This window comes from Mobula hypostoma, chromosome 21 (genome assembly GCF_963921235.1).
Source record: "Mobula hypostoma chromosome 21, sMobHyp1.1, whole genome shotgun sequence".
Classification (NCBI taxonomy): Eukaryota; Metazoa; Chordata; class Chondrichthyes; order Myliobatiformes; family Myliobatidae; genus Mobula; species Mobula hypostoma.
Window position 1 is genome coordinate 27,735,648 of NC_086117.1, and position 12,735 is coordinate 27,748,382.

The window sequence follows — 12,735 nt, forward strand, 5'->3', positions numbered from 1 at the left end:
GACAGAAACTACACCATGAAGACAAAAGAACACTCCAAGCAACTCCACGAAAAGGTTATTGAAAAGCACAAGTCTGGAGATGGATCCAAGAAAATCTCCAAGTCACTGGAGTACAGTTAAGTTAATCATCAAGAACTGGAATAATTATGGCACAGCTGTAAATCTGCTTAGAGCAGGCTGTCCTTAAAAACTGAGTGACTGTGCAAGAAGGGGACTAGTGAGAGAGGCCACCAAGAGACCTATGACAACTCTAGAGGAGTTACAAGCTTCAGTGGCTGAGATGGGAGAGACTGCGCATGCAATAGCTGTTGCCCGGGTGCTTCACCAGTCGCAGCTTTATGGGAGAGTAGTAAAGAGAAAGCCACCATTGGTGGGGAAAGATCTTTCATGAAATCTCAGCTAGAGTTTGCTAGAAGGCATGTGGGAGATTCTGAAATCAGCTGGCAGAAGGTTCTATGGTCTGATTAAAACAAAATTGAGCTTTTTGGCCATTAGGCTAAACACTATGTTTGGCATAAGCCAAATGTCATACATCATCAAAAACACATCATCCCAACCGTGAAACATGGTGATGGCTGCATCATGCTGTGGGGATGCTTCACTGCAGCAGACCCTGGAAGGCTTGTGAAGGTAGAGGGTAAAATGAATGCAGCCAAATACAGTGAAGTTCTGGAGGAAAACCTGATGCAGTCTGCAAGAGAACTGCGACTTGGGAGAAGATGTCTTTTCCAGCAAGACAATGACCCCAAGCATAAAGCCAAAGCTACACAGGAATGGCGTAAAAACGATAAAGTTAATGTCCTGGTGTGGCCAAGTCAGAATCCAATTGAGAATTTGTGACTGGACTTGAAAAGAGCTGTTCACTCACCTATGCAATCTGACAGAAGTTGAGCAATTTTGTAAAGAAGAATTGGGGGGAAAATTGCAGTGTCCAGATGTGCAAGATTGATAGAGACCTATCCACACAGACTCAAAGCTGTAATTGCTGACAAAGGTGCTCCTGCTAAATACTGACCTGCAGGGGGTGAATGCTTATGCAATCAATTATTTTGTGCTTTATATTCATAATTAATTTAGATTGCTTTGTAGAGATCTGTTTTCACTTTGACATGAAAGAGCCTTTTCTATTGATCAGTGTCAAAAAAAAAAGTCAAATTAAATCCATTGTGATTCAATGTTGTAAAACAATAAGACATGAAATCTTCCAAGAGGGGTGAATACTTTTTATAGGCACTGCTATGGTGCCTAAGACTTTTGCACAGTACTGTATATTGGTTAAAATAGGAAGGGGGTTAGGAAACTGAAATAAAGAGTAATTAGCTTTGTTTTAGCTCAGTAGTATTAAGTGTTATTTGGTAACTGTAAAGATATAGTATACAGCATTGTGCAAACGTTCCTTCACAACTATTCAATCTTCTTTCAGCAATGTTTTTGCCTGGTGCTTCTGGGTCGTACGAGATTGTCTTATAACTAGTTTCCCTGTTCATGGACACATGAAGGTCTAATCCACAATCAGCAGGATGCATGCAACCTTCCTACTGACGCAGGAAGATAGGCCGAATGCCTGCGGATGGGTGACTGCATCAGCGCAGTGCCAAGGAGCCCTGGGAAACAAGGGTAACGTAGTGCAGGGGTTGGAATTGTACCAAGCTCTAGAAATGGTTGCCATGGTAGCGCAGTAGTTAGTGCGATGCTATTATAGCTCAAGGTGTTCCGGAGGTGGGAGTTCAACTCTGCCTCTGTCTGTCAGGAGTTTGTACGTTCTCCCTGTGAACCGCTTGGGTTTTCTCCAGATGCTGAGGTTTCCTCCCACGGTTAGTAGGTTAACTGGTCACTGTAAAGTGTCCTGTGATTATTGTTAAATTGTAACTGGTCACTGTAAAGTGTCCCGTGATTATTGTTAAATTGTAACTGGTCACTAAATTGTCCCGTGATTATTGTTAAATTGTAACTGGTCACTAAATTGTCCTGTGATTATTGTTAAATTGTAACTGGTCACTGTAAATTGTCCCGTGATTATTGTTAAATTGGAGGTTGCTGGGAGTTGTGGCTCGTTAGGCTGGAAGAGCCTGTTTTGCACTGTATCTCTAAATAATTAGCTTCAGCCAACCTTCTTCTACCAAAAAATACAGAAAGAATTACTTCTGTAGAAAGAAGGCTAGAGGTTGTTGCAAAGGAAGAGTGAGCAGAGGGCATATAAATATTTTAAGTGTACAGTAATATCGAACATTTTGAAATCAGCCCAACCACTGTCAATTACCTTGCCTCCTCTGTAGGACCGATAACGGCCAGTCCCCACGTCACTGCATCCGTCAAGCCAAATGCCAGGTATCCATAACTTCCCTCTGTCACTGGAGCAGGTAGCTCACCTGTGCCTTTGTTATCACCAGAACCTGCACCAGTGGCCTCTCATTTATTCCCTTTGGAAAGATTCGCTTGTAAAATATGCAGACCCACTTGTACCAGCTTGCACCACTCACATACATCTCCAGGCCTGTTGACTTACTCTGGCATGCAGCCCTGCAACACCCTTAAACTTGAAGTGCTGTCTGGCTGTATCCCTCTTACACCCTCCTTTAGAGTTCCTTCAATTCTGTTTTATTGACCATCCAACTTCTGCACAACCCTCTCTAGTCCTCCCACTTTCTACCTCCTCTCTTTCTTGCTCTCTGAGAAAGTTTAGGTCACCTCCTCTAATATTCCCGAGAATTTCAACTGCTAGTGACATACTTTGGGATGGTTTGCTCCCTGAATGTCACTGCTAGTTGCTGGATTTACTTTACAAGACAATAATCACATATCAATTTCCACAGTGCGGCCAATAAAAGTCAATTTCCCAAGGACAGTTCTTGTGGATTTTTGCCTCTCAGCAATATACAGAAATAACTGGAAGGTTGAAGCAGGGTGTTATTTTAGTCTGTCATGGCAAGGCAGCATAATCAACAAGAAATAATCCAACATTGAGCTTTGGTAATGTGAGACAAGATGCATCCTTTACAATAAATGGAAATGATCCCTTCCTCGAATTCCCAAGTACAGATTGCAGGTCATTGTGCAAAACATACAGATGTCAATTGTAATAAAGGATTAAAACTCTTCCTCTGCTCCATCAAACATTGCTAGGTTGGACACAGAAGGAAGCTCCCAGTATGCTATCCAACCAAACACTCTAGGACACTGAGAGCGCTTCCCCCTCCACTGTTGTTTCAAATGCAGGCACAGAGTAGATTTATTGAGATACAGTGCAGAGTAGGCTTTAAAATAACTCTTCAAAACGCACCGCCCAGCAAACCCAAATTTAACCCTAGCCTAATCATGGGACCAATACAATGACTAATTAACCTATCAACCGGTACATCTTTGGAATGCGGGAGGAAATCAGAGCACCCGGAGGAAACCTACATGGTCACAGGGTGAACGTACAATCTCCTTACAGGCAGCAGTGGGAATTGAACCGTAAAGCGTCGTGCTGACCACCGCGCTACCGTGCTGCCCCACGGTACACTGTCCCATCAAACACTCTCCAGGGCAGGTACAGTGATACATCACCTTGAGAAGCAAGGATTAATTTCCTTTGATTCAGAATGGTTAATGGAAGAACTGGTAAATTTATGAAGGATTTTGATGGAGTACAGATGGAGAACTGTTTCCACTGCAAAGTTGGGAATCGCAGTTCACAGAGTGTATGTGAATGGTAAGAAAGCAGGAGGAAGATGATCATTTCTTTTACACAGACAGGTATAGTGGTTTGAATGAACTGCCTGGAAATAAATTCTGAAAAAGGCTTTGGACTAATGATGAAGGAAGGAATTGGAAGTTCACGGCGGTAGGACTAATTCCAAAGCTCTTCCAAAGTGTTGGTTCAGGTGCAAAGAGACGGACGGCTTCTACTCTGTCAGGTTCGATGATTCTGAGGGACTCAGCTTCCAGACTCGTATTCCAGCAGCTTAAAAAACACTTTTGTTAAAAGTTTTTTAAAACACAAGGACTGAAGGATTCACAGCTCATCATTGGACTCCTTTTAATGATAAAATATAAAGAGGGAAGTACAGAGGTTGAGTTTTAACAGTCATACCATTCCTTTTAACAACAGTCTGTAGCAGCACAAGCCGACCTCTGCATTCGTTGATAGTTGTGGAGATAAAATTTAAACTCATGTGTGCACACACCCTGACAACAGATGGACACATATATACAAACACTGTCCACACCCACACGCAAACGCACACACACACAATCATGTGAAGATCTATCCACATGCGCACACACATACACACACGCGCGCACACACACACAATCTTGTGAAGATATGTGGCACACACACACACACACACACACACACACAATGGCATAAAGATATGCAGTTGCTTCCCCAACACACACACACAAGCACCCAAGGACACAGATGCATGCGCACGCTGATAATTGTAGAGTTCATTAATATGACAATACGGTTTGGACATCAGAACCTTACTGATGGGTTGAATATGAGACATTTAACTTCTTTTAAACAGCCCTGGGTTGTCTTCAGAACCAATTCTTAAAATACCAGGTGCTATGATGGGAAAAAAGTACTCCTGTTAAAGACTTCTAAATATGATGCACCTCACATGGTTATATTGACACACATTTGTTAAATGGGCTATAACAATGTGTCACTGACAAGCTGTGACACATAATCACCATATGACGCACGTAATGCAGAAACCAGGTTTCAACAATTACACCTCTTCACAATTAAAAAGCAAACTCCTCCCGGTGATGACGATGAGGCAGCTCAGTATGGTTGCAGCAGGTAACAATGAGGGGCAAATCCAGTGAGTCCAATAGTTCCTTCCAAAATGTTTCTTCCTGCTCCTTTGGTCAGTGCGTTAGTGATTGCAACCGGTCTTGATCACCGTCTCTCCCAGGTGCTTGGGCTGAGGTGAGGAGAGCCCTTGCGTGGGAATTAATCGCCTGCCAGCCCACCCCTTAACGTTTGCAAGATTGGGCTGATGGCGAGGATGCCTCGGACAGGTCAGCTGGGATCGTTGCCATGGTCACAAAGGACCCACTCACTTCAGATCCCAGGCTTGGCGGGAACAATATAGGCCCAGCTGCTGTCAGTGTCTGAGGCAAGATACGAACGGGGTGGGGTGAGGGGAGGGATTAGGTGGAATGATGGAGAGTGGGGTGAGGGATAGAATTGAAATGAGGGTGGAGGTGAGGCTGGGGGAGTGAATGGACGGGTGGGATGGAGGAAGGGAAGCAGGAGAGGGAGAAGGAAGGGCTGGACGAAGTGGATGAGGAGAGAGCTTGGGATTTGTCAGAGGAGAGAATGGCAGAGGAGGAGAGGGAGAAAAGGGGAGGGGACTGAGAAAGGAAGAGAAAGGTCAGGGAAGGTATGGGGTGGATAAAAAGGATCAGTGGAGAAATGGCCATTCTAGTTTACTCTGATTTCAGTTCTGTTGTGCCTGAAATCAGAGAAAGCCAATGCTTAACAAGAAAGTACCACACATGGAGAGAATTGCCTAGGGCAAAGCTAAGACTCAGTTTTGCTAAGTGTCATTTCTACAGAATATATATATACCTGTACACATCTACAGATCTATATATCTCTAGACTGACTGTACCACTGTGGAAATGAATGTGGGCTTAGAATTCGTCAGATTTTATGATGTGAAACAGTGTGACGTTGTATAAGACCTGGTGGCCATTGTTCCAGGTATAAAGGGCTCGGTCCTTGGGATTGTAATCCAGCATGGAGATGTGGGAGTACTGGTTGTGGAACTGGATGTCAGTGTACTCGTAGGTGGAAGTGTTGGTGTTGTACGAGTAGTAGACCTTGGCCCCTCCCAGGTGCGAGTTAGTCATGTAGAGAGTGCCGCAGATCATGAAGGCCTCTCCAGCACTGCGCTTTGGGTAGCCCGTGTTCCAGCTGCGCACCACCTTCAGGGTCACCAGGTCCAGCTTGCTGATGACGACGTTCCCCGCGTTCTGATTGGTGGCGTAGACGGCCCACAGACCCCCCTCGTCCACCATCAAGTCGATGTCGGAGTGGCCCCCCCAGGAGTAAGGGTACATGTTGTTGTAGCCCGCATTGTCCAGGCTCCGTTGGGTGAGCAAGCGCTCGGTGGGGATGTGGAACTTGATGATCATGTGGCTCTGGTACTTGTTGAAGTAGAGGGTCTGGTTGTAGACCACCTGGCCTGTGCCGGACCAAGGGTGAGGCAGCCGGTGCACCGTGAAATTGTCCGAACTTGTGAAGTCCTGCAGGGACTTATAAACGCGTACAAAGCGGTTGTTATGGTAACCATCCATATAATAAACCTAGGGAAGAAGAAGAAAGAGACAGTCAGGATGGGCTCATTAGTTCAGTGATGGAGCTAGACCTTAGTACTCAGAAAGCTCAAAGTATGACCTGACAACAGGTGTTGAAATGAGAAAAGGTTTGATTGAATTAACGTGGGTGAGGCCAAAATTTTGTTCATAAATATAAGCTCAAGAGATCTGCAGATACCGGAAGTCGTGAGGAAAACTCACAAAATTCTGGAGGAACTCAAGTCATGCAGTATCTGCGGAAGGGAATAAATAATCGACATTTCAGGTCAGGACCCGTCCTGATGAAAGGTCTCAGCCTGAAGCATGGGCTGTATACTGGAATATTGCAGCTCTGGATCTATGTGCTCAGCTCCCTCCCCACCCCTCCCTTTCGGGCTGCATCCTCTGGTCCTATTGCTCTGGACAAAGCGTGGACTGAGGTGTGGACTCTCCATTGATGCTGCCCGGCTTGATGAGTTCCTCTAGTATTTTCTGTGCCTTGCTCATAAATTTACAATTGTCTTTGTTAACTTCAGCAGGCAGTTCAGAAGAAATTTCTTTACCCACAGAATGTAAGAACATGTGACGAGGAAGAGCATAAAACCATGAGGCACTCGGAGTTCATGAAGGTTTATCTAAGCCCCCCAAACCTGAATAAAGACCTTTTACTTCAGAAACTCCGGTCTCTGTGTGGCTCACCCAGGGGTACAACAAGGTGTGATTGAAATGGATAGCGTCCGGAGTTAGAGGATGGAGGGATTAGAGGAACGTGCTGATGAGGTGACCAAAACCAGAGTGGGAGCTCATTTCTGCTAGCATGGAAGGCTTCAGGCAAATGGACTCCAGTGATGAAGACACTGGATTCCTTTGCACTTCCTCGCGTCACATAGACCTGGGAATAGCCGTCCATTTCGGCAGCGAAACTCGCGCCCCACCGAAAATGGCCAATCATTGTGCGATGAACTTGCTGCAGTCGGTAGCAAATGAGGAAGGCTGGAGGAGAGGACTCCACGCTGGGATCCTAGTTACCATAGTTATTTTCTACGATTTGTTATGGTAATAAACCCACAACAGACAAGGTAAGAAACCCAAGGGAAGGTGCAAATGGGGGACGCTGTGGAGCCTTGAGGCCTTTCATATTGCATGTCCAATTGCTCCTTTTTCCTCCCCTCTGCATGGTATCTAGTTATTTATTATTTATTGAGCTTAAGGCACGGAATAGGCTTTTCCGGCCCTTCGACTGCTGCTGCCCAGAAATCCTTCAATTTAATCCAAGCTTTACTCTACTCACTTTACACCGCACGCTGTCGGAGCAGTGCTGCCAGGATAATCATGGACACGACCCACCCAGCCTGCACACTTTTCGTCCCTCTTCCCTCCGGGAGAAAACTCAGGAGCTTGTACGGCCAGATTTGAGAACAGCTTCTTTCCAACTGTGATAAGACTGCTGAACGGATCCTGACCCGGTTCTGGGCCGTACCCTCCAAATATCCGGACCTGCCTCTCGGTTTTTTTGCACTACCTTACTTTCCATTTTCTATTTTCTATTTATGATTTATAATTTAAATTTTTAATATTTACTATCGATTTGTACTCCAGGGAGCGGGAAGCGCAGAATCAAATATCGCTGTGATGATTGTACGTTCTAGTATCAATTGTTTGGCGACAATAAAGTATAAAGTATAAAGCTTTATGACCAATTACTCTACCAGCTGGTACGTTTTTGGACCGTTCGAGCAAGCTGGAGCACCCAGAGGAAACCCACGATGTCACACGGAGAAGTACAAATTCCTTATAGGCAGCAGTGGGAATTGAACCCGCGATTGCCTGTACTGTAAAGCGATGTTCTAACCACCACGCTACCCTGAAACAAATCTAATTGCAATGAATGAATCAATACAAACAACCCCGAACAACTCCTCAAGAGCATGTCCCCCACTCACTGGAATACTGCAGCTCTGGATCTATGCGCTCAGCGACATCCCCACCCCTCCCTTTCAGGCTGCATCCTCTCGTCCTATTGCTCTGGACAAAGTGAAACAGTTTGACTCCATTTACAGTCTTAAAAAGACCAGCGGTATCGCTCCTACTTGGGGAAGGGCGCTGGCCGGTGGTGTAGTGGTATCCACACCGGACTTTGAGCTGAGTGGTCCTGGGTTTGAATCCGGCTGGACTGGAAAAACAGAGTGCTTAAAGAAACGGCAAGTTGCCATCAACGCGAGGAAATCTGCAGATGCTGGAAATTCAGGCAACACACACAAAATGCTGGTGGAACACAGCAGGCCAGGCAGCATCTATAGGAAGAGGTACAGTCGACGTTTCGGGTCGAGACCCTTCGTCAGGACTAACTGAAAGAAGAGATAGTAAGAGGTTTGAGAGGGGGAGGGGGAGATCCAAAATGATAGGAGAAGACAGGAGGGGGAGGGGTGGATCTAAGGGGTGGCAAAAGGGATACAAGGCTGGAGAAGGGAGAGGATCATGGGATGGGAGGCCTAGGGAGAGAGAAAGTGGGAGGGGAGCCCAGAGGAAGATGGAGAGCAGGCGAAGAGTGATTGTGAGAGGGACAGAGAGAGAAGAAAAAAAGGGGGGGAAATAAAAATAAGTAAGGGATGGGGTAAGAAGGGGAGGACGGATATTAACAGAAGGTAGAGAAATCAATGTTTGTGCCATCAGGTTGGAGGCTACCCAGACGGAATATAAGGTATTGTTCCTCCAGTCTGAGTGTGGCTTCCTCTTGACAGTAGAGGAGGCCATGGATTGACATATCAGAATGAGAATGGGACGTGGAATTAAAATGGGTGGCCACTGGGAGATCCTGCTTTCTCTGGCGGACAGAGCGTAGGTGTTCAGCAAAGCGGTCTCCCAGTCTGCGTCAGGTCTCGCCAATATATAGAAGGCCACATCGGGAGCACCGGACGCAGTATATCACCCCAGCCACTGGGAGATCCTGCTTTCTCTGGTGGACAGAGCGTAGGTGTTCAGCAAAGCGGTCTCCCAGTCTGCGTCGGGTCTCGCCAATATATAGAAGGCCACATCGGGAGCACCGGACGCAGTATATCACCCCAGCCGACTCACAGGTGAAGCGTCGCCTCACCTGGAAGGACTGTCTGGGGCCCTGAATGGTGGTGAAGGAGGAAGTGTAAGGGCATGTGTAGCACTTGTTCCGCTTACAAGGATAAGTGCTGGGAGGGAGATCGGTGGGGAGGGATGGGGGGACGAATGGACAAGGGAGTCGCGTAGGGAGCGATTCCTGCGGAAAGCAGAAAGACTTGGGGAGGGAAAGATGTGCTTGGTGGTGGGATCCTGTTGGAGGTGGTGGAAGTTATGAAGAATTATATGTTGGACCTGGAGGCTGGTGGGGTGGTGGGTGGTAGGTGAGGACAAGGGGAACCCTGTGGTGGCGGGAGGATGGAGTGAGAGCAGATGTGCGTGAAATAGGAGAGATGCATTTGAGAGCAGAGTTGATAGTGGAGGAAGGGAAGCCCCTTTCTTTAAAAAAAAGGAAGACATCTCCTTCGTCCCGGAATGAAAAGCCTCATCCTGAGAGCAGATGTGGCGGAGACGGAGGAATTGCAAGAAGGGGATGGCATTTTTGCAAGAGACAGGGTGAGAAGAGGAATAGTCCAAGTAGCTGTGAGAGTTCGTAGGCTTATAGTAGACATCAGTGAATAAGCTGTCTCCAGAGATAGAGACAGAAAGATCTAGAAAGGGGAGTGAGGTGTCGAAATGGACCAGGTAAATTTGAGGGCAGGGTGAAAGTTGGAGGCAAAGTTAATGAAGTCAACGAGCTCAGCATGCGTGCAGGAAGCAGCGCCAATGCAGTCGTCAATGTAGCGAAGGAAAAGTGGGGGACAGATACCAGTATAGGCTTGGAACATAGACCATTTCCCCCCACTTTTCTTTTCTTCTCTCTCTGTCCCTCTCACAATCACTCCTTGCCTGCTCTCCATCTTCCTCTGGGCTCCCCTCCCCCTTTCTTTCTCTCTAGGCCTCCTGTCCCATGATCCTCTCCCTTCTCCAGCTCTGTATCCCTTTTGCCAATCAACTTCTCAGCTCTTAGCTCCATCCCTCCCCCTCCTGTCTTCTCCTATCGTTTCGGATCCCCCCCCCCCCACTTTCAAATCTCTTACTATCTCTTCTTTCAGTTAGTCCTGACGAAGGGTCTCAGCACGAAACGTTGACTGTACCTCTTCCTATAGATGCTGCCTGGCAAGTTGCCGTCAGTCAGGACAACAATTCATGAGAGCATGTGTAATGCTTTTCGTAATCAATTTGTTCCATCCCAGCAGCTCTCTTCTGAAGCTTTACCGTGGGTGTACATATTGTTTTACAAAGTGGCAGGATTACTTCAGTTTGAGACTAATCTTTTAAATATTCCAGGCACACGTTTCATTCTGTCAACAACCATTGTTGTGAGAGGCTTCAGTTTATTCTCGATCAATTTGTTAAAGAAAGTTTTGGTGAGACCCAGTGTTCACTGAAGGGCACTGCACGTAAACTGGGCAAAGGGGAGGTGCGGCAAGTTATAAAGTCAGGTTTCATGGACAAGGCTCAAATATAGATTAACCCGTTGACCCGGTTAATAGGGTAGATAACGATAAGCTATTTCATCTGGTGGGTCTGTAGGGAGGAAGCGTGCACGGCTGCTTCCTGAGGAGCAGATTCATTGTTCTTTTTAATTGATATATAACTCAGTTCATTAACAGCTGCAGCACAGAGGGACTGGGATACAGTGAAAGCTTTGGAGAGGAGCTGAAGTCAGCCCGACAAGAGAAACTGATGTTAAAATTAATTACTTCTGAACAATGGAAGAGCTCAGCATATGGAATACAATGATGGTATTTAGCAATCCTGAAAACAATTATATGGCTGGCTAAACTAGATACTGTGGAGAATCAATTTAAAAGCTGGATGTTGAGGTATAGTTACAGAAATCCTTCACTGCATCAGGAAGACTTCGGTTAGATAAAGTGCCTTAAGATCTGAGCGCATAGCACCAGGTTATCATGCACAGATCACTTCGTGCACGTTTTAACATGTTTGCAAGTTCTGCCCAAAAGGAAGCATTCAGAGGATTTCCAGGCAGGATTCGCACTGGCAGTGTTGTCATAATTTCCAGCATCATCTGGGCATGAAATTGGAAACACATAGAGCACAACTGGCAATCTGGTTGAGAAGCAGGGGCAATTCTTGCAGACAAGTTTTCAGGTACCTGGGACATCAAAGCTTTGCTTTCTGAATGCGGCCGTCTATGTTTTTCGTTACTGCTCTGCGTGGCAGTAACAATCACAGCACACGTGTCTCACAGTGACGTGGGCAACTCGCGGCATTGCGCTCGATCAGTACGGGTCAACACGGGGCTGGGGTTACGTGACTTCACGTGTTCCAACCCTCTTTCCCCCTGCTGCCCACATTCCCTCTTCTCCATGGTAATGTACTGTGGCCACCAAGGCACTGCCGTACTTCCCGTGATCAGGAAGAGGGAAGACATGACTGGCAAACCGGGAATGAGAACCAGAATGATCTCTGACATATGCTGTGAAATTTGCTGTCTTGTGGCAGCAGTAGGATGAAATACATAAAATACACTATAAATTACAAAAGAAATATATGCTCTATGTATTATATATATATATGTATATACACACACACGTGCGCGCGCACATATATATGTGTGTGTAATTAGGTAGTGCAAAGATAGTAAGTTTGTGAATATAGGTTCATGGCCCATTCAGAAATCTGATGTCTGAGGGGAAGAAACTGTTCCTAAAACACTGAGTGCGTGACTTCAGACTCCCGAGTTCAAATGTGTGCTGCATTAAAACATTGTCCACATAAGGGGGAAAAAAAGCTGATAATTTTTTAAGAGTAAATTTCCAACACTTGAACATATTTTATTGTGAGCTGCCCTAGTGGATGCTAGGGCTAAATGAAGCACTTATGTTTGGAACACTGAAAGTGGATGAAATCCAACTTCCTGGCAAGCCTGCCTATTTTGATCTCCACAGTTGAAAAGGTACAAAACGAAACCATGTAAGGACTTGCATATTTATAAGATGTTTTCCATAACTCAGGTGTTTCCTGAATGCTCTGTGGTATTCTCACCACTGTGATGAGAAAACACAGCAAATATGAGGAACACACACAAAACGCTGAAGGAACCCAGCAGGTCAGGCAGCATCGAAAGAGGCCAATAAGATGCTGCCCAAACTGCTGAGTTCCTTCAGCATCTTGTGTGTGTTACTCTGGATTTCCAGCCTCTGCTGAATCTCTTATGCTTGCAATAATATGAGGTCAAGTTAAGATATTATTTAAGGGATAAATATTGGCCGTGATCTTTTCTCTTCACTTAAGTAGGCAGAGAGGATAACAGCATAAAGTGAACAAAATAGTTTCTACTGGGAGATAATAAGACTGTTTGTGATGGTGCAATAG

General features: G+C 45.8%; 1 protein-coding gene across 2 annotated transcripts in view; it reads right to left on the bottom strand.

The window, feature by feature from the left end:
- Nucleotides 1-4,006: 4,006 nt before the first annotated feature.
- Nucleotides 4,007-12,735, bottom strand: part of olfm1b (olfactomedin 1b) — a 45,142-nt gene continuing 36,413 nt past the window's right edge. For both annotated transcript variants that reach the window (XM_063073755.1, XM_063073756.1), the window contains exon 6: nucleotides 4,007-6,309. In XM_063073755.1, coding sequence (XP_062929825.1) covers nucleotides 5,635-6,309 — 675 coding nt within the window. In that variant the 3' untranslated portion in view covers nucleotides 4,007-5,634. The remainder of the gene's footprint in view (nucleotides 6,310-12,735) is intronic.